General features: G+C 36.9%; 2 protein-coding genes across 2 annotated transcripts; one reads left to right on the forward strand and one right to left on the reverse strand.

Moving 5' to 3' along the window:
• The first annotated feature begins 1,127 nt into the window (after nucleotides 1-1,127).
• Nucleotides 1,128-14,180, forward strand: gpr155a (G protein-coupled receptor 155a). Its single transcript, XM_027164257.2, has 16 exons — nucleotides 1,128-1,397; nucleotides 1,489-1,969; nucleotides 2,680-3,079; nucleotides 4,541-4,709; nucleotides 5,014-5,169; nucleotides 5,824-5,907; nucleotides 7,166-7,286; nucleotides 7,393-7,477; nucleotides 7,910-8,000; nucleotides 8,275-8,476; nucleotides 8,631-8,726; nucleotides 10,382-10,512; nucleotides 11,591-11,686; nucleotides 11,776-11,840; nucleotides 11,938-12,075; nucleotides 12,519-14,180. The coding sequence occupies exons 2-16, from the start codon at nucleotides 1,540-1,542 to the stop codon at nucleotides 12,730-12,732; spliced, it is 2,478 nt and encodes an 825-aa protein (XP_027020058.1). The 5' UTR covers nucleotides 1,128-1,397; nucleotides 1,489-1,539; the 3' UTR covers nucleotides 12,733-14,180.
• On the reverse strand, nucleotides 13,729-20,920 carry scrn3 (secernin 3). The gene is made up of 9 exons (XM_027164259.2): nucleotides 20,811-20,920; nucleotides 20,628-20,670; nucleotides 20,251-20,418; nucleotides 19,699-19,880; nucleotides 19,215-19,414; nucleotides 18,467-18,679; nucleotides 17,808-17,970; nucleotides 15,196-15,376; nucleotides 13,729-14,725 (listed from the first exon to the last, which is right to left on the reverse strand). The coding sequence occupies exons 3-9, from the start codon at nucleotides 20,407-20,409 to the stop codon at nucleotides 14,564-14,566; spliced, it is 1,260 nt and encodes a 419-aa protein (XP_027020060.1). The 5' UTR covers nucleotides 20,410-20,418; nucleotides 20,628-20,670; nucleotides 20,811-20,920; the 3' UTR covers nucleotides 13,729-14,563.
• Nucleotides 20,921-21,113: the final 193 nt, after the last annotated feature.

Below are 21,113 nucleotides of genomic sequence, written 5' to 3' on the forward strand. Positions count from 1 at the left end.
CACACACACACACACACACACACACACACAAATAAATGTATTAAACATTATTATGTAATGTGTATTCATTAATATTGATGTAGGCATCGAAGTGCAATGTGCTGAAATAATATTTTATGTTCTATTGTTTTTGCTGAGAAGGATAAAATAAAACACTTTTTTAAGACACATTGGCTGAGTGGTGCAGTGAATTAAACTAAAATGAAGCATATGTCTGGTTACTCTGAGGATTAGGTGATATCAAGAACAACGTTACATAGCATAACATTCTGTGCCAAGTGAATACAAGACAATTATGGCATTTGGTTTGCACAGCATTAGAACCCAGGCACAAATTTGGAAACCAATTTGTGCGCAGTGTTTAATTTTGGGCTGGAAGTGGCCCTGCTCTAAACTCTGCTCGTGATCTTTTGCATGACACACAATATCATCAAGGTTGAGTTGTGGCTGTCAGATTCAGATGAACTCATCACCATAACTGCATAGCAATATGAGGCCAGATGAGCTGGCAGATGTGGGAAAGTACCAGAATAGTATACAGATAAGAGTATACAGTTGTATAAGATTTATATTCTAGTATCACTCAGAAGAGTTCATTTTTGAGCCTGGGTACTCTCTATTTTTCCAATTTCTTGCTATCTTTGTGTAACTGTCTATTGCATAAACTTCCATACAAATAAAATTGCATGGAATTGAAATAAATTTTGATGAATAGCAGACAGTAGATAGCTGTCACTATTCTAACAACAATATTAGTCTCTAATTAATAAATCAGTAACATTTCAAAAAAATAATCTATTGTCTGGTACAGACAGTGGGCATCATCTCTCTTTTCAGTGCCTCTCTGCCCATAAGTCTAATTAGTAGCCCATTTTCATTCATTCATCAATAGTAGCCAATTTTGTTCTAGAAATACTGAGATTTTATTAATTTACTTATTTGTTTATTTTTAAATACTATTTCAATGTATGCATTATTACAGTATTTTAATAACTACACTAAAACTCTCTTTAAGAACTTCTCTATTCAAAATCCGAAGGACTTTTACTGAAGCCCTCTACAAAATAAGGTTCCTCTGTATTTATTCTTAGCCCCGCCCTCCTCCAACTGTGATTGGCTAAAACCGCTATCTAATAATCAATGCGCATTCTGTCTGAAATGGATATATGTTGACAATCTGAGTTGCGCGGTCCTATAATAAATGTATCAAGTTTCATTCTGACATGGAAATATTCCTGACATTAAAGACACGTGGATTTGAACGGTTTTTCAACGGGGGCGAAACTGGTTTAAACAGGAAAGAAAGTATCTTGATCTCCTTGTGCTCTCCATGTGGGGCTACGGTGCTGTTCCAGGACCAGGAGACCTTGTAAGGTTCAGCACTTCCCTACAGCCAGGTAACAAAGTCTAAACGTCTTTAAACAATGACCTAAAGTCTTGTTGGATAATTGGCTTTATATTTGTTTTACACTGGTTTTACATTTTTAGACTGGCTGGAACTTTAAGCTCCACATCTGAAGGCTTTAGATCACTAACAGTATGGATGTCCTTTCAAACTCTGTCTCCGTGTCCAACAACGTACATGATGAAGACGTCTCATCTGTCCCTCATCCTGCCATGTCTATCGATAAACTCTTGCCTGCTCTCCTTGAGTGCTTTGGTATCATACTATGTGGCTATGTTGCTGGACGGGCCAATATCATCACCTCCACCCAGGCCAAAGGTCTGGGGAACTTTGTATCTAAATTTGCCCTTCCAGCGCTGCTGTTTAAGAACATGGTGCTGCTGGACTTAGGTGATGTTATCTGGCCGTTTCTTTGGAGCATCTTAGTGGCCAAAGTGACTGTGTTTTTTGTTGTGTGTGTACTGACTTTACTGGTTGCCAGTAAAGACAGCCGATACTCCAAAGCTGGACTTTTCTCCATATTTGCCACCCAGAGTAATGACTTTGCCTTGGGATACCCTATAGGTAGGTCACTTTTTATTTTCCAATCAGAACTACATATATTGTTGGGGTTTTATTTTAAAAAGCAAAGTAAATGGTCCTTTTGTACAAGTTAAACATATTTATAAAACCTGATGGTTAAACATGATGTGTGAGACTCATTCATTTAGGATGCACAATCTTCAATTTTCTATTTTGTATATTATCTTGATAATAGACTTAACTCCTTTTAACAATCAAACCAGCTTTCGATGTTCTTGCCAAGTTGTGCAAAAGACATAAAGCCTACAAACTAAAAACACAGAGATATAATGTGGGCATTGTGTTCATATGAAAGATCAACATCATACATTTTCACAAATCTAAAAAAAATATATAAAATCTGAATCAGCATTTCAGTCCAACGTTATATCCAATGTTATACTGTATGTTACTCAATCCTTATTACACATAGATTTCCACAGCTGTTTTGACCGGAGTGTTAGTGTTTACAACATACAGATCCAGCTAATCCCTGTGGTTAGTTTCTGGTTGATCTGTTGGATTGGTCTGTATCCAGTGACTTTAAAGGTCATGTGGTTTCTGTACTTTTTAAAAAATTCCTTCAGTTTAAAGGTAATTTTCGCTTAGATTAAAAAAAAATGCAACTACAGTTCATTATGTGTATGTCATGATATTTCCAGTTTTCTTACTTCCTTCTCAATCTAATTGATGTATAAAAACTTCCTCCACAGTTGAAGCTCTATACAGAAACACCCATCCCGAGTATGTCCAGTATATCTACCTGGTGGCACCAGTCTCACTCATGGTGCTCAATCCTATCGGGTTTGCGTTTTGTGAGGTCCAGAAATGGAAACGCGACCAGCGTCAGCAGCAGAGTAAGCTTCATGTGGTTGGTGTGGTCTTTATTCATGTTCTCAAGAATCCCATTGTCTTCATGGTGATAATCGGGATTGCAGCACACTTTGCTATCGGCCCAAAGATCCCAGATTTCATGCAGGAGTTTGTGGATGGTTTGGCTAACTCTTTTGGAGGAGCAGCTCTGTTTTATCTGGGTCTGACCATGGTGGGACAGCTGAAGAAACTAACCAGGTCCACTGTGGTGGCCCTCATACTGCTCATCACTGCCAAATTGTGAGTGTATATACTGTTTAGGCCTAGTGGTATTGATACATTTTATGCCCAACATGTCATTTGGTTTTGGCTAGAACCCATAACAATTACAACTGCTTGTGCAACTAATTTAAAACAACAACAACAACAAAAAACAAATAAGTGCAACCCTCAGGATAATTAATTGTCCTGGATTACCTGTTTGTGTCTTGATACCTCATGCTACATTCACATCTACAGAGGTTTTATTGCTGTGAGTCACCAGTCACTGTACTACAAAGTTCCTGCTACCAGTTGCCATAGTAATAGTGTTTATCATTAAGTGGCCCAACTAGCATTTCAATTCAATTCTCTTTTTGCTAAAATAAAACATTCTGGAGAGACAGAATTTGTAAATAACATTCAACAGTGTGTATGTGCATCACATCATATGAGAAGAAGGAGAAGCAGTGTGTTGTGTTTCCTACAGATCACATGCACTCTACTGTCTTCATTCTCATTGGAATTTGCTCCACCCTGTTGCTCCATATTTACATTATCAAAAGTCATTGCAGAACAAGCCCACATTCAGTAACTTGGACATTAATGGCCTCTGGTTGCTTTGCTGTGAGCTGCTGTATGTGTGAACTCACCTTTACAATTATTATTATTATTAATGTTTTTATTTGGAGATTTCTAAACAGTGGGTTTAAGCGAGTTGAGGCTTGCATGAGAAATACAAACCTGTTCCTGTCCACAAAGCATAATTTACGGATCTGTGTAATACTCCCACTGATCTGTGATTCAGGCTGAGGTTAATATTTAGAGCTCAGCAAAACCAATGACTAATAAATTGCAGGGTATTGAATTGCTCGGTTCCTATGAAGAAATAACATTAAAACGGTTGTTTGTTGAGGATTTTTCAACCAAAACCAATTTTATTTATTATAATCCTCAAACCAATTGTATGTTTATATTGTTCAAGTATGATTTAAATGTTTTCATTTGAGAAATTTGTCAGCAAGATGTCTGTTGACCCTTTATTTCTACAGTCAGATGAGCTTTTTTTAATATATATTATTTAAATTACTAAAACATTATCAACAAATTCTCTGCGATGCTTCTAATCAATTTATTTGATTCTGCAGTAGTTTTGCACAGTAGTCACACACATTGGGTTTAGAGAATGAAGTAGGATTATAGTGTATGTCGTAAATCTACATAAAATAGTCTACAATATTGGACAAGTTTTACATTATGCCGAATAATTAAGAAATACACATTAACTTATGACTTATCACTTGACCACTGTAGTATTTGAACTTTTCAACAGATAACCAGGAGTGTTTATGAGGATTGTGGTTTTAAGGATTTTATATATATTTATTTAGATTTTATATGGGATGTGTACAGATTAGTTTTGTAGAAATTTATGATTTTCATGTAACAAAGAATGTGAAATTTCATTGTGTGTGTGTGTGTGTGTGTGTGTGTGGCCCTTAGACTTGTGATGCCGCTGATTTGTAGAGGTATGGTGGAGGTTTTGGACAGAGGGAATATAAGCTCTCAAAACCAGAGCAGTCTGTCTAACTATGCTTTCCTCTATGGCGTTTTCCCCACTGCACCCAGTGTGGCCATTTATGCCAGTCACTACAGCATGGAGCTGCAGGTGGTAAGTGGTGCATATGGTGCTTTACAAGACCAAAAGTGTGTAGCTGAGTCATGCTTTTTTCATATTACTGTCTGCTTTTAGGATAAAGTGGAGATAAATATAAAAGCTGTGGTCTGTACTAAATGACCAGGTAATGCATTTATGGCTAGGAAGGTAGGAGATATACATTAGGCTGGGTAACTTTAGGTCATGGTGCCATTTTTTTCACATTGACTTATAGCAAGTCTATAATAGTAATAACTTTAGTTGTGTGCACTTTGGTGGTATCCAGTCATCTTTTGAATGCTCAGGACTCATTTTCTAGATGACATCAGGGATGGTGATCTGCACATTCCTCTCTGCTCCTATAATGTACGTGTCTGCGTGGCTGCTGACTATTCCCTGGATGGACCTCAAACTACTAGAATCAGCGCTACAGAACATTAGCTTTAACATCAGCATCGTCAGCCTTGTCGCTCTAGTGAGTAGTGCCCTTATACACAAAGTGCATACTGTTCCTTCTTTTGTTCCTTTCCTTTCTTTGTTGCTACTTCCAGTTCTTTCGATTCTTTTCAAGCCAAATTGACTTTGGTCTAGAGCTCAGTAGCATAGGGTAATAGGTTAGAATTATATTAAAATCATGTTATGAACCAATTATGATAATTACAGGAGCATAAATATTGTCTATTCTACTTCACCAAACCATGTAATGTTAAACTAGTATTATTAGAGGTAATAAATAAAGAAGATGGATAAATATATATAAATGCCCACTGTGAATTTTGGATTATTTAAAAATCTAGCTTTGCTGTGCAGCAGTGAAGAGAGTTTCTAATCTGGGGGATTTTGTGCAGAGTGCTCAACCACAGGGGGCCTGCATTTCCTTCCTCTTTATTCTATGTTCTAAAGTCTTTAACTCTCACACAACCAGAAAACAGAAATGTGTTGATAAACAAAGTAATGCTTTTAGAGACTGTTCGTGTTGATGGGTTGGTGTGATGTTTTGCATGCTTTTGAAACAGGATATAATGAGACCTGAAAAGAAAATAATAGAAACTGAAATACTTGTAATGTGTAATAAATGCGTACAGATGCTGATTAGAGTAACCTGTGTGTGTGCGCGTGTGTGTTGCAGGTGTGGTGTGTTGCTGTCAGTGTAATGAGTAAGAAGTTTTGCAGACGTCCTCATATCTTTACCATCAATCTGTTCATGGCTCAGGTGAGGCAATAAATAATCACACTGACCTACTTAATCCGACCTTCTACTCTGTTTGACACAATTAATAATTGTGGTGAAATAGAATATTATAAAAATTGTTTCATGGCCTATGAAAGATTTAAGAATTAAAAGCATATTACAGTGCTTTTGTATTTGTAGTCCTGACTGGTCAGAACCACTGAATCACTTTTTTGTGTAGTTTTGTGTTAGTTTTTACACTTTGTTCTAAACATGTTTAAGGTCAACATTTTTAAATTACACTTTTATATTTCCTTCAAAAATTCAAAAGAGGTTGCATCTCTAATAAACAGGCTATGTCCACAATGATGTTGTTATTGTTTGAAACCCAATACTTTTCTCTTCGTCTTGGCCTTCATTTCACACTGAGATGGATTTTTTGTCAATTCAATTCAAGTTTATTTGTATAGCGTTTTTTACAATAGACATTGTCACAAAGCAGCTTTACAGAACATAAACACAGAGCAGAAGGTAAACATAATTAATGATAAAGGAATTAACGAATAATAAAATAAATAAGAATTAACAGAATAAAAATTCTAGATTATTATTAGTTGTATATAGTTCACAGTGTGTATGTATTTACTCCCCTATGAGCAAGTCTGAGGTGACTCAGGCAGCAGTGGCAAGGAAAAACTCCCTTAAATTGGTAAAGGAAGAAACCTTGAGAGGAATTTTTGTGATGAAACCGGAGCTTTTTGAAAATGCTGTCCAAAGTGGATAAATCTGAAAATGCAGAAGATGCGATTGTGGTCATGAGATGCAGTCATGTGACCATTTCAGACCATAATATTGATAAAATCTAATATCATAATATAATATTTAATCAATATTTCTGCGTATTTGTTTTGGCACGTCTCCCTGTTTGTGTTCTCGGTCGCTTTTGCAACTTTATACTCTTATATTATAAACTTTATAATCTTTATACTGTTACTCTCAGCAGAAACTCCATCTCACGCAAGACAGAGGTGGAAATCAAACCCCCAACTCCAGATATTATTCTATATTTCACATAAATTGATTAAAATCACTTGCCATCATTACTATGATGAAGTTTTGCGTAGAGATGTATATTTAGCATTTACTGAAAGAGTGTCAGCATCATAATGATATTCTAGTGGGATAAGAGGCATCAGGAAGTTTTTCCTGTAACAGCATGTTTCAACATGCTTTATTCACTTACATACAGTAAGTGCTTATATTTATATGCTTTTTGTGTTTGTTTTTGGCTCACGTGCAGCTGGGGGCATGTGTAGGTATGGTTGCTTGGAAGTTTGTGGTGGTTCAGGATAGCTTTATTGGTCAGGTTTTGACCTTTACTCTACTCTACGGCTCACTCTACAGCACTTACCTTTGGCCAGGTGAGACAGAAATCATGCACACGTATTCATTATACTCATTTAAGGAAGCACCATCATATGTCTAAAAATTTCACATTGTGTGTAATGGTTTTCTTTGTTTTCTAAGGTCTGATAGCTCTCTCTCTCTTCCTGCTGAGGAGGGACGAGGAGCTAAATGTACAGCCTGGTGTTTTGATGCTAATTGGTTGGGGGTGAGTTTTATGATTTAGGTTTTTTTTTTACATTTCATTTGCTACTACTAGGGCTCGCACAAGTTATTGACTGTTATTGGCACACAAAGAGCACATCTTGTTTATCATTAAAACACATTATGTATGTCTAAAACTGTATTACGTGTTATGTTAACTATTGTTCGATCAGTCAGAAATGACATTAATCTGAACACAAACCAGCACAGGAACAGTGCTCCTGTTAGTGACTGCTTTAGCAACTACAACTCACAGAAGACACCACACACACATGCATGCACATACACTCCTGTTCAGTCTTTTTATTAACGAACCCCATAATTTACTACGGTGCAGTGTGTTTTGTTTAATGATTGGTTTTGTGTGCTCCAATCCAGGAGCAGCAAACCTGCTTATATACAGTATAAAGTCTTACAGTATGTCTCTCATTTACAGACTGCCAGGCGTAGCAATAAGTATCCTTCTCATGGTGGGAGAGAAGATGCCAGACACTATTGACTCTGCCTTCTTTTTTGGCCCAGCACAGGTAAAGGAGTTCATCTCAGATAATGCCATGATGTAAAAATTTTCCACAGCAGAAGAGTATTAGTTTTGCACTAGCACAATTTGGAAAACTACCATAAACTAATTCCAGATCTCAAGAGCTGCTGTGACTCCTCATTGTCCGATGTGTAGTGAAATAAAATGCATTTCATTAAGTTCCTACAAGCTCCCCAAGAAATTGAACTGATTTCTACATATAAAATGCTTTTTTTAAAAGCTCCAATTCCTGTGCCTCTGTCCCTCATTTGTGCATGTAGGTTGTATGTACAGTGGTCGTGTTGGGTGTAGGTATAGCTGTAGCTGGAATCTCCCTCATGCTGCTTAGCAGAGGTGCACAGGAATATCAAACTCTTGAGCATGGCCCACTAAATACCACTGCAGAGGACCTCAGGACTGACAACAATGCACAAACACAGAGCAATGTTCAGCAGATCAACATAGAGGATGGTATAAGGAGAGGTAATACACTTACCATTACTAACATGTAACAGTCTGAATCACTAAATCACTGCAGATGAAGTGGTGATATTCTACATTTGGTAATTTAGATGTACGTTCTGGTTTCGCTGCAAAAGTACTTCTTTATATATTTGTTGTTTTTTTTTTCTTCCAGGCTGTCAGAATTGTGAGTGCAACCTTTCTTCAATTCAAGCAGTATCTAATAATATTTGCAACGGCACTGTGATGGAAACACCATCTATACAGCCAGGTAAATGATCGCTGCTTGTTTTCTTACCAGGGCTTGAAATTACTTTGTGGTGTGTGTTTCACTTGATTAATAGAGTTAGTTATTTCTATTTTATTTTGCAATGTTTTTGAATTTGGGAGCTGTCTGTTCCATCATGCAACTCCAGCTGTGTCACTGTATCTGGCTGAGCTAAGATAAGCTTAGTCAAATTAGATACGTTTATATATCTGCCTAAACAGGCAAAAGAGCCCAATGAAGAGAAATTCCAAAGAAAACTTTTATAAGCAGCACAAACAGTCATGGAGAAAGATTTCTTTACATTATCATGCTTCCGTTCAGTGATGTTTGAGAGTCTTAGTTTATGTGCAGCACTGTTACGATTTTCTTTTTCGTGTGTGTGTGTGTGTGTGTGTGTGTGTGTGTGTGTGTGTGTGTGTGTGTGTATACACACATACATACATACATACTTATACACATACAGTATATAAATATCGGCTTTGTTGATACACATTTTGCCTCACTTCAGTGTAAGGCTATTCCCAGTGGCACATTCAGCAGGTGTCTGTGTAAAGCTTCAAATTTTATATGTTTAACGATTTTGTATATAAATCAAGCCAGGACGTTTTATTGTCATTTCAACCATATATAGCTAACACAGTACATGGTGAAATGAAACAAGGTTTCTCCAGGTTCATAGTGCAGAACAGAACAAAACAGAGCTCCGTTGAACAACACAGAGCTATGAACTTAAATTTGATCCACAGTGGATGCTGCATGCTACTGCTACGCTGCCATCTTGGAAACAAAAAATTGTTAATGGACTTATTTTAATATATTATTATCTATATAGTTACAGCTCATTCGTGATCAGGAGGATGCTTTGAACTGAGAGTAATAGTAAAGAAAATCAACATATTAATAAAATGTATTCTTTAAAGGTCTGTTATATTAGATTAGTGGGGAAAACGTTATTTTAATGATTAAAAGATTGGCTTAAATAAGATTGAATTTCGTTTTTTTATTCATTTTTTTAACTAATCCTGCATTTGTTTCCACCCATGGATTGACTAGAAATCTCTCAAAAGGCCAATCAACATACAATAGTCCAAAATGTGTGTTTGTATCTTTTAACATTTAAATCATATATTATCTATTTAGAATATTGAAGACATTTAACACTTTTGGAAGTCTCCAGTGTCAACATTTATTTTTAAACTCAGAAGTGGATCTGATCCTTTATGTTTTCCACCATAGGAAAGTCTTAGTATGGTGGGCTTCTTTTTTTGTGTATTTTTAACATAACAAGCATTTTTTTTATCTCGTGACCTTTGAGACAGAAACAAAGAAAAGCCAACACAAACATTCTCGTCGATGAGTAGGCTTCCCCCACCAGTACTTCTTGTTTCTAAATTATATGCCAGAAAAAACTTTTAAAATATACTTAAATAAAAAGGGCTGTTGAAGAAACAATGATTTCAGACATACTGAAGATATCTATTGTATTTGGTTGTTACAGATGTATTTATGTATGATGATCATGGTGCTAACAAGCAGATCAGTGTTGTCCTCTAAAAGAACTATACTGTACAGTTTACACTGGAAAATATCATGTCACAATTGTGACACTAAGCATGTCTAGATATTGTTCCTCATCATGGATGTGACTCGGTTCACAGGTCAGTGTGGGAACTGCTGTGACTCCTCTCATTGTTTGCTGGTAAAAGAGGAACAGAAGCAGCAGACTGCTGATAGACAGGTAGCAAGACATGTTCTCCTCTGTCTGCTACTCACAGTTAGCCTCCTGGCTGTAAGTATAAATGACCTCACTGCTGCACTTAATGATTATTTTGCAAGAATTAATTACATCTTCAACTAAATTGTGGTTGACTGTTATCGTAGAGCTTTTGCTTTGCAATAAACAGTCAGGTGGAGACTTGGATATAGTGGAAAGAGTGAGATGGAAAATTAGAGGAAGTTAATTAGGAGAAAGGTGAAGTTTCAGTCTTTAGCCCAAACTTCAATTATTTCATTATCTTTGATGTTTCATTATTTCATAATTACTTTTACATTCATTTCATTTTCACTTTAAGTACTGGGACAATTGGTTTGGGTTCTCAGGAGTTTCTTGCTGATTTGTTTGATTTATTTTGTAGGAAAAAATGTAGCGGAATGTTGAAGAAAACAGTCTGTTTCTCTTTGGAAAATTCCAAGTGCTATGAAGTGTATTGTACAATAAACATTAGACATTACTCACATCAAATAAGAGGCCCTAGTCTAAAATTTGGGCTATTCTGATTCATTATTGATTATCCTGAATGCTAAATCAGTAGCATGTTCATTTATTTATATATAAATACACATGTGAGTAGTGTGTGTGTGTACATTGTACATCAAACGTTATGTTTGAGTAATAGTTAAGTCTAAACAAAAACAAAAAAAAAAACACTGTTTCAGTGGGTCAAAGTACATTAGTTAAATGAGTCTTATAAGAGACCTTTACATTGTACTCCAAGTCCCCTGGGGTAGGTTCCAGGTGCCCTGTGACCCTGCTTAGAAGACTAAAATTACAAATGGCAAATTCAAAGCCAAAAAGTACAACAAAATACTATTAATATCAGTTAGTTATTTCTTCAGATGATTTTATGATGCTGTTACAAACAGCTTAAGCAGATTTTATTCCATTCACTCTGATATTGTCACTAACCCATATATGTGTGTCTGTCTGTGTATGTGTCTGTGTGTGTCTCTGTCTGTTTGTGTGTGTCTCTGTCTGTCTGTGTGTGTCTCTGTCTGTCTGTCTGTCTGTGTGTGTGTGTGTGTGTGTGTGTGTGTGTGTGTGTGTGTGTGTGTGTGTGTGTGTGTGTGTGTGTGTGTGTGTGTGTTAGAATATCTCCAGCTACCTCTGGTGGCTCTTCAGTCCAGTTCCAGGCAGACTCTACTTAGAGCTGCAGTTCTTCTGTGCTGTGATCAACTTTGGCCAGGTAAGGATCTCTGCTTTCAGCCTTTCATCAACATTTTAGCTATCCATAGTGACTTGACTGTTGACCTAATCAGCCTCTCTCACCCATAGGGCTTTATATCATTTGGCATTTTTGGTCTTGACAAACATTTAATCCTTATACCATTTAAAAAGAGGTATGTATATCCACATTGGTGAGATCTCTTTTAATAGCACATTTTAACGTTCAGTGTTGCCTGTGTTAGTTATGTGTAATATGTTTTATGTATATAGATTAGCACGTCTAATGCAGACACAGGGACAGGAAGCAGAAGGTTCCTCTAATGTGTCTGAGGAGATCAAGCTCACCTGTAGTCAGTTTATCAAGTACCATAAAGAAAAATGTGCCCAGGATATTGTCCAGAAAAAGAGGTAGGTATTCAGTGGGAGACCGCTAACTCCCAAAAGGTGTTTAACGTTATTACTAGTACTGTTTAATTCTCAAATCTGATTGGTCAGACTGAATTATAGATTATAGATTATTTTCTATAACATAACAGATTAAATGTTGCATAGCAACAAAAAATATCTACTTGTTGATCTGATTAGACAGTTTTCTGTAAAATGATGTTATTTACTTTCATACAGTCTCTCTGTTGAAGTTTTTTTTGTGTTTTTATTCCTCACGTAAAAAAGGAATCACCTTTGTTTTTTTCCTGACACATTGGATTTTCATGTTACTTTATATCTATGGTGCAAATTTTGTTTCCTCATTTTGAGTTTCTCTTCTGCATTTTGCAGTGAATAGCAGATTGTTTTGAATCATTCTATTTTAATGTGTGTGTGTGTGTGTGTGTGGCTGTGCGGCTGTGCAGGTGTGGGGAGCACAGTGTAGCGCACACATTTCTTGGCAGTGAAATGGTGTTGTGGCTGCAGACTGTTGGATTGGCCAGTGACCAGGGGGAGGCGCTGCTCTATGGCACCCGACTGCTGGAAGGTGGAGTCATTCACCATATCACTCATGATTACGATTTCCAAGATGACAACCTGCATTACTGTTTCACAGACGTCTGTGTAGTCCATCACTAAAGCCGGACGTTGTGTAGTGTGATTTGTGGCTTGGTGTAAACTGACTTGTTTACAGGAAGAAAAGGGAAACAATTAACTATGTGCTGCTTTGACAAGTGAACTATATTTACATAATGTGTTAAGTTGTACTATGGTACAGTGGACTGAATAGTTCAAATACAATGCAAGACCCTCAGCTTAAAGAAATGTTATAGCATGTTATGTTAAATAGCATGTCCTGCTACAAGTCTTCTAACAGATATTCTGTCATTATATATGGCATTATTTTTTGAAAAATTTAAGTACATTTAGTAGCATATGATTGCTGACCACTTTAATAGGAACACCAGTACAACTGCACATCCATAAGATCAAGAACATTCAGTTCTTCATTTAATTTTCACACATCAGAATATAGAAAAAGTGTGATCTTTGCTGTGGCATGGCTGTCTGTGCTAGATAGGCTGGTATGGATATTTCAGAAACTGATGATCTCATTCAGAACATCCTTGAAAGTGTGGCAAGCAAATCCATCCTGTGTGCGCAGCGTCTACAGGCTGAAACATCTTGTTTATGAGAGTGATCAAAGGAGAAAGACCAGAACTGCCTGAGCTGACAGGAAATTAGCAGCAAGACTTGAAAATGACCAGGTGACCCCCCCCCCCCCCATCTGCCAACATCTTCAACACTACAGTCTGTCCAGTACATAACGTGGTGCTCTGCTGTTGTAGCTTGTCCACCTTTGCATTTTGAACCATTCTGTGAAGTCGAGATGGTTATGTGTGAAAATTCCATCAGTTGTTTCTGTAATACCCAAAACAGCCTTTCTTGCATTAACAACCACAATGTTTGGTGTGAACATTTGGGGTGAACATTGAAACTCTTGACCTGTATCTGTATGTGTTTATGCATTTCTCTGCTGCCAAATGACTGGTTGATTAGATAACTGTATGGATGTTCAGGTTATCCTAATAAAATACACTAGAGTTCTTCCACAAAGATCAATACAAAAACATGTTTCTGTAAAAACACTCGGGGGGAAATGTTTATTTGTACCATTCATCACTTTCTGATTCATAGGTTAGGATTTCAATTATATTGCTATTGTCAAATTACAGTCATTTATCCCATTATTCAGCGTTCAAAAGACATTCAACTTCACTCTAATACATGTAACACATTGTACGAGTGTGCCATAGCAATTCATGTCCTGTTAAGGATGTAATGATCAATTGATGTGTTTCCTCTGAAGCCTAAGGAAATGGGGCTTTTGTATTTTTTTTTGTGTGTATCGTTTAATATAAGCCTCTTCAAAACCTAAGCATTAATTGAAACCTGGCAGTATCTGATGTTAACATACTAAAGTTTTTTTTTGCTACTTTATTTATTAGAGGTACAGTTCTTTATTCTTATATAGCACAGCCTTAATGTTTCATTTGGGTATCAAATAAACCATTTTTTTCAAAGTGCACTTTTTTGTATAAATTATTTATGCAATTTATAGTGGGGGTAAAAAAAAAAAAAAAAACCCACAACATAACCACCACCATCTATTTATCTATAAAGCAAAATTACCTATACAAATTTGTTAAAATTACACAGAGTATGTGTAGGTTATTTATCTGTAGGTCTGACGGGAAAAACTGATATCACTAAGATATTTATACCTGTATTTAATTCTTATCATGCTATATTGCTATTACCAGAGCAATTTTACACAAAGGAATGGCTATATACTGAACAAGGTGCAATCTATGTGCATTTGAATTACGTGCAGTTAACTACATTTCTGTTCATCAACAGTTAATTGCTTTATTTCTATAATAAGATCTAAGAGTCTCTCTGGGCTGTTTCAGGCTTTGCTGTAAATACTCAGCTCTTCCTCAACTGTATTTGAGAAGAGATGAACCAACAGAGTCGAGTCCTCCACACCTGTAGTTAAGTATTGCTCCATTTCTGCCAGTTTTTGCTTCTCCAGCTCTTGCATGTTCTGCATGATCCTCTGACCTTTCTCCTGTTTAAACAAGTTAGAGAGAAGGCTTTGGTTGTGTAGTAATGCAGAAAGCAACCGGTAAGGCAGGGTGCAATGAATCGGAGTAAAGTGGATTTTCTTTGCTTTTGTTTTAGATGGTTTGGATTTATTACATTTAATGGATATCATCTCTTTCAAATGAAACTAAAAACCATTAAGCAACAGTTTAAATGTGGGAATATTACACTCACAAAATAGTCCTATGTATATTTTATATCTTTACTGAAATGAGATACTATTCATTCATTTGTTTCACATATGTGTTCATTTGTATAACAACAGGATGTTTCATTGTGCGCTACAACTACCATAATCTTTCTTTAAAAAAACATATAACACAAAATCATTAACTGATCTTAATTGCACTTATGGAGTGCAGTCATATGTTTGCTTATTTTTCCCACAGTTGTTTTATAGCAGATAGTGAAAAGTTTTAATGTTTAATAACTTACCCTTGTGCTGTCTATTATAGCAGCCACCACCTCATGTTTTATGAATAGTGGGTGTTTACGGTTGGGTTTGTTCTGAAAGCGAGGTTTCTTCTTCACTGGATCGTCCTCTCCAAAACACGGAGAACATGTATGATTCAGTGGTTTTATGTCTGCTACAAAGATAAACGGCTTGAAAATGGACCTGAACAGGAAAAAAAAACACAAATTGCATTCGTTTGTCATGTTATTTAAAAAAAAAGTTTTTGTACAGAATCTTTATGTATACATTCACCATTCATTTTAATACAAACACGGATGCACACTGCACGTTTATGCTGTTATATAATCAGTCAATCATGGAGCAGCCATACATCTGATCTTTTTCCAGTCTTCAACTGTCCTGTTTTTTGAGTCTGTTGTATTTTGTATCTCCTCCAGCTCAAGTTTTGATGTTTTGGGAATACTTAATCACTAAGCAGAAAAGCATTTATCTGAGTCGTTATATCCTTCCACACAGCTTCCACCCAATCTGACATTTTTTCTCTGAACTCTCGTATCAACAAGGTTAATGTCACTCTTTCCCCATTCTGATTTTTGATGTGATGTTAGATGTTACTTTCAGTCCTTAGCTCTGCATTGTTCTGTTGTATTGTATTGTCTTTTGTAGCTCCGTGTTGTTCTACGTAACAGCATGGTCCTGAAGGAACATTTGATTCATTTCACTATGTACCGCATCAGCTATATATGGTTGAAATGACAATAAAAGCGACTCGAACATTTAACTGAAGCTCTTGAGCTGTATGTGCGTGATTTTATGCATTGTACGGCTGCCACATGATTGGTTGATTGGACAGCTGCATAAATGTGGAGGTGGCCTTCCCTGTCAGGCCTTCTATAAAAAGGTGCAAGTCAACCACATTTGGACTCCAATCAAGCTGCAGAAACATCTCATCGATGATCAAGAGAAACGGGAGGCACCTGAGCTAAATGTCAAGCGTTGTTGCTAAGGGTCTGAATACTTATGTACATGTGATATTTCAGTTTTTCCATGTTCATACATTTTCACACATTTTTAGAATTAGTTTCCACTTATTATGGGGTATTGAGTGTACATTAATGAGAAAAAATACATTTGATCAATTGTAGAATAGGCTTGCTATATAACAAAATTGCAAAAAGTGCAGTCTGAATACTTTCTGAATGCACTATTTTTTTAAACAAGTAAAAATAAACACAGCACTGACAAAGACGTCTCCAGCACCTACTGTAGTCCTTGTAACTAATCTGTTGCTTTAACTGTGCTTAAAATATCACATCAAACATGAAGGTGTTGTAAAAAATCAGTAGAAATAATTAAAATATTATTCCTTACAATACTATAACCAAAGTAAAGTATTAGGCCTTGCAAAATATTACACTTGCTGTCATAAGACATATGTAGGTGATGTTGTAGGCCAAAGATGTTTATTATAACCAGATTCGGGGCTGTCAGGCCTAGTCAGTCTGAGCACATTTGTAATAACAAATGTAAACTTGTTATGAAAAATGGGAAAGACAGTGGTTCTCAGACCTTGGCCCATAGCGATAACATGTTATGTAGAATGGAAAAGACCATTGTTCCCAGACCTTAGCTTATAAATTGTTATGGAAAAATGAAGAAGACCATGGTTCTCAGACCTTGGTCCATAGCGAAAACATGTTATGTAGAATGAAAAAAACAGGGGTCCACAGACCTAGGCCCTGAGAACTAAAGGGAGGAAAATCCATAAATGGGCATGTGGTGCTCATAAACTTGTTGTGCAGACTGAAGAAGGCCCAGGTGTTTAGTCCGAGGTCATGAAAAATAAGGGGAGGAAAATCCATAAATGGGCATATGGGTGAAAGGTAATGGGGAAATAAGGGGGTCAATAAATTGGGTCAGTGTATTTAGAAAACATAGGAGTCAATGCCGGTAAATAAGGTGATATGGCACCTGGGCTCCTAGGAGTGCCAGGGTATATATTGAGAAGATATCTGAGGCTCCGGTCTCTCTTCGGGGGCGAAGGTGTGTGCGTGCGTGGGGGCGCGCGCGCGCGGGCCCGTGTCCGCGGGTCAAGGTGGGTGTTTTTATTTTTGCAAGGACGTGGCGAGAGTTCTTGTTTTTCTTGATTGATTTTGCATGACATGCTCTTTTTGGGGTTTTCATTTGTTACTTTTAATTTGGCAATTTCGTTACTTTTAATTTGGCAATTTCTCTTATAATTTGTTGGCTGATTGACCACAATAAAGAAGTCATTCTCATCCAGGTCTGAGGAGTTTTCTCAGTATTTTTGTAGTAATTATAGAGTTAACAGTTAAGTCTAACTAAAACAGTCTTTAGTAACCAAAAAGTCTAAGTGTGGAGATCACCCTGCGATGTGTCGACTTGGAGACCGGCTCTGAGTTCCGACAAAGGCCGCTATTGAATATTACTATTTGACTCAATTCCAGAAATCATTGGTTGTTTAAAAGGACAAATCCATATAAATCCTACAAACATTCAAACACTTGTGATTGAGATACCGTGGTAACGGGAATCCCGGGAACACTGACAGACGTGAATAATGAAGGATGTTTTGAGCCTGTGGAACAAAGCAGCAGTGCTATGAGCGTACCTTTCTGGGTCAGGAGTTGCAGTGAAATAATGAACCCCAGGCAGCGACTGGTCCTTAGGCAGCACAGATACCATACTTCCTGTTGTCATGAACATGCCTTCCATATTAATACCACTCTCTTTATCTCTCAGTATATCCATCATGGCTTCAGCTGTGATATGGCCTGTAAGTGTGGCAAAACATTACTGTTATTAACATAAAAATCTATTCCCTTCAACTCTGTGGAGATAAAATCCTAGTACACATATGATATTCTTTCTTTTGATAATGTTTATAAAGTCCTAAATTGTAAACGAGTAAATCACATTTAGTTTGTCTTTAAAGCCGGGATATGAAGCTGGCATCCAGATCTTGTGCATTCATTCATTTATATTATTTATGTGTGTTGATTGGCCAGTAAGTGCTGATCAATTTTTATTACAGCAGCTTTGGAAGTAGTCCTGGCTGTAAGGCTGGCTTAATGTATTGTAAATCACTGGTTTATATTAATGTGCTCATTTGAACACTTTGCATAACCAGATTACAGAACAGTGTATGATTCATACATTTTTTTTAACAATGACATATTTATGTATCATAATATGCCAGTACATTATTAATCAATTTCCTGCAATATTACACACCATTGTGTTTTATTCCTTACTTAACCTATCAATCACCATTGCTTTTCTCCAGTAGTCTGCGTCCCTCACAGAAGCGCCCACCGGCAGCCTCTATGCGTGCTGTATTCATAAAGGAGTAAACCTCTGCAAAATTGAATGCCTCCTTGCCGTCCCACCAGCCTTGCTCTCGTGCGTACTCCCGCATGTTCGGGTGCTCCTTGTCGATTTTTGTAGTGATGGAGTACTGATTAGAAATATTACGATATCCACCTGAAAAAAAAAAAACAATACACAGATTTTTAGAACATGCCAGGAGATGCTTTAGCATTTCTACTCTGTTTGACCAAACCATCAAGCCTGTCATACTAGAACAGATTTGGGTCCCTTATTTCCAGTGATAGGAAACTGTTATGTTACAGAATACAAGGACATCTTGTACAAGATTATGCTTGCATCTTTGTGCCAATAATCTGGGGGAAAAACTAAATATGAGTGTCATGTTTGGACATCCACAAATCTTTGGCCATACAGTGTAACTGTTGTTTTGTTCCCTTGTCTTGATATAGTAGCCTGTAGATTATTTTTGGAGACTAATTAAAACATTGAAGGAGAAACAACACAAATCTTGGCCTGATAGTAAACCTCACAACACCATCTATTTCAACACATCAGATTATTGTTTTCTGATTTATGAGTTCAGTCAGGTGTGTTAGTGCATAAAATACCTGAGTTTTAAATTTGGATATTACAGAAAAGTCTGCTAACCTGGTCATTTAAAATAATAAACAAATATATTTTTATTTACTCTCTACTCTCTCTGCAGCCCAGTATTTCCCGGAGGTTTCGAGCACCCAGGCCTCAGTCCGGTCACATATGAGGAAGCTGTTATGGTATGTGAATGTGCATTCATCTTCCATACAGTTGCCACCCTGTCCGTATTTCTCCAGAAGCTCCACTATCACATTCAGAGCCTTCTCCGCACTGTCCGCTCTCTCCAGAGCCAATCTAAAACCAGAACAGACCACATATATCAGCTATAGACTGAATCATGTGTTAAATTAATGAAAAAAAGGTTATCTGGAAGAAATGATCACTGCCAAAAAGCAGAAACTATGTATGATATTTTATTTGAATATAAATACAAAGATCTGAGATTGTATACCAATGCCCGTACTCTTCAGCTGATTATTACGTTATGGTTCTGTTTATTATGTGTATTCTTTTAAATCCTCCAGGTATGTTTGATATTACACTCATAAAAACACTTGTATGACACATCTGATGATTACCTCACCAGATCCATGCCCAGTAAAGCTTCCTCAGTGTCAGCGCTTTCTCGCCCCCACACAGCCTCATTTCCGACGCAGACCTGGTGTTCATTGGCTCCCATTTCAGCTCCCCAGAGCCATGCTGGTCTGCTTAACACTACAGCATGAGTATGGGTCGCCTGCTCTATATCGATATATGTGCACTGTCCAGTTGAAAATAAAAAAAAATGACAGAAAAACAAAATTTTATCAGTAAAAAAAACTGCCTTCATTTGCAGTTATGTCCCATCACCTATAACACCTTTACGCTTATAACACTGAACCAATTTCAACTCCACTATTGTTTATTTATGTCAATGTCTATAATGGAATAAAAGTGAAATGATCAATGAAAGATTGTTATCTTTATGCCATTCTTAATGCTTTATGCGATTGAAAAGAGATATTTTCCTTAATAATGTATGCATTAAATGTTTATTATGGTGTTAATAGTGGACTGGTAATAATGGATCATTATAATTAGTTCATTAATTAATTAGTGATTAGCAAATCAAATAAATGATTAATTGGCACCTGGACGTTTTCTCCTGGACTGTAGTCTTTGGAGGGGAAGTACACCACTTCTTGCACCTCATCACAGGGTCGGTCCGAGTTCTTGCCAAAGATGACGCGCTGTCCCTCTGAGGATGGAGGTAAAGCCACGAACGTGTCGCAGGAGGATGGCGTCATCATTCTGCGCGTCTGATATAAATCAACATGACCCAATTTGACGTTTTATTCGCGTGAAGTAATATTCATGCATGGAATTATTCACTCATTCAAGTTCTTCAATGCTCTTGTATACGCTTAATTAATCTTAGCCAAAAATAATATCCAAGCTATGTCTATACAAGAAACGAAATCAGAGAATGAGATGGAAAAGTGTCAATAACGTGTAAATAAACACTCACCTGGATCAAATAACGTGTCAATATACGGTGCAGAAATTAGTAACTGTGGAAGAGGGAGTAAACAGGGCTCTTTTGGAAGAATCGTTTATATGATGACTACTACATTTTCTAACACAATCACTCAGTAATCCCAAAAGTCGACGTTGGTTAATAATCCGATTCTGAATCATATGGATTTCCTACCAGCATATAAACACATTTCGATCTTCTTCTGCGTTTGGAATAGGGATTTGGGAAAGGATTCACGAATCACTCAAGGCTATAAGTTACCGCACACGTATCCTGGAAGTAAAATAACAGACATTCCGGTTCTTTTCAGTGAGTCGGTTTATTTGACTCAGAGTCGTTTCCTACCTAACTATGATTCAATCAACGTTACTCTGTATTCTAATTAACTCATATAGCCAGAGTGAGGGAGATGGCTCAGAAAATCACTCTGAATCCCTCATATCCAAGTCATGCACTTTTTGAACTTTTATCATCTCT

This window comes from Tachysurus fulvidraco, chromosome 6 (genome assembly GCF_022655615.1).
Source record: "Tachysurus fulvidraco isolate hzauxx_2018 chromosome 6, HZAU_PFXX_2.0, whole genome shotgun sequence".
NCBI classification, from domain to species: domain Eukaryota; kingdom Metazoa; phylum Chordata; class Actinopteri; order Siluriformes; family Bagridae; genus Tachysurus; species Tachysurus fulvidraco.

Excerpts from the sequence above, each read along its gene's own strand:
- gpr155a (XM_027164257.2), top strand. The coding sequence starts at position 1,540 with ATGGATGTCCTTTCAAACTCTGTCTCCGTGTCCAACAACGTACATGAT. Across the intron at positions 10,513-11,590 it reads TCACAGTTAGCCTCCTGGCT|AATATCTCCAGCTACCTCTG; the intron begins GTAAGTATAAAT and ends TGTGTGTGTTAG. Across the intron at positions 11,841-11,937 it reads CTTATACCATTTAAAAAGAG|ATTAGCACGTCTAATGCAGA; the intron begins GTATGTATATCC and ends TTATGTATATAG.
- scrn3 (XM_027164259.2), bottom strand. The coding sequence starts at position 20,409 with ATGATGACGCCATCCTCCTGCGACACGTTCGTGGCTTTACCTCCATCC. Across the intron at positions 17,971-18,466 it reads ACTACTGGAGAAAAGCAATG|GCCATATCACAGCTGAAGCC; the intron begins GTGATTGATAGG and ends CCACACTTACAG. Across the intron at positions 15,377-17,807 it reads GCAACTCCTGACCCAGAAAG|GTCCATTTTCAAGCCGTTTA; the intron begins GTACGCTCATAG and ends TTTCCTGTTCAG.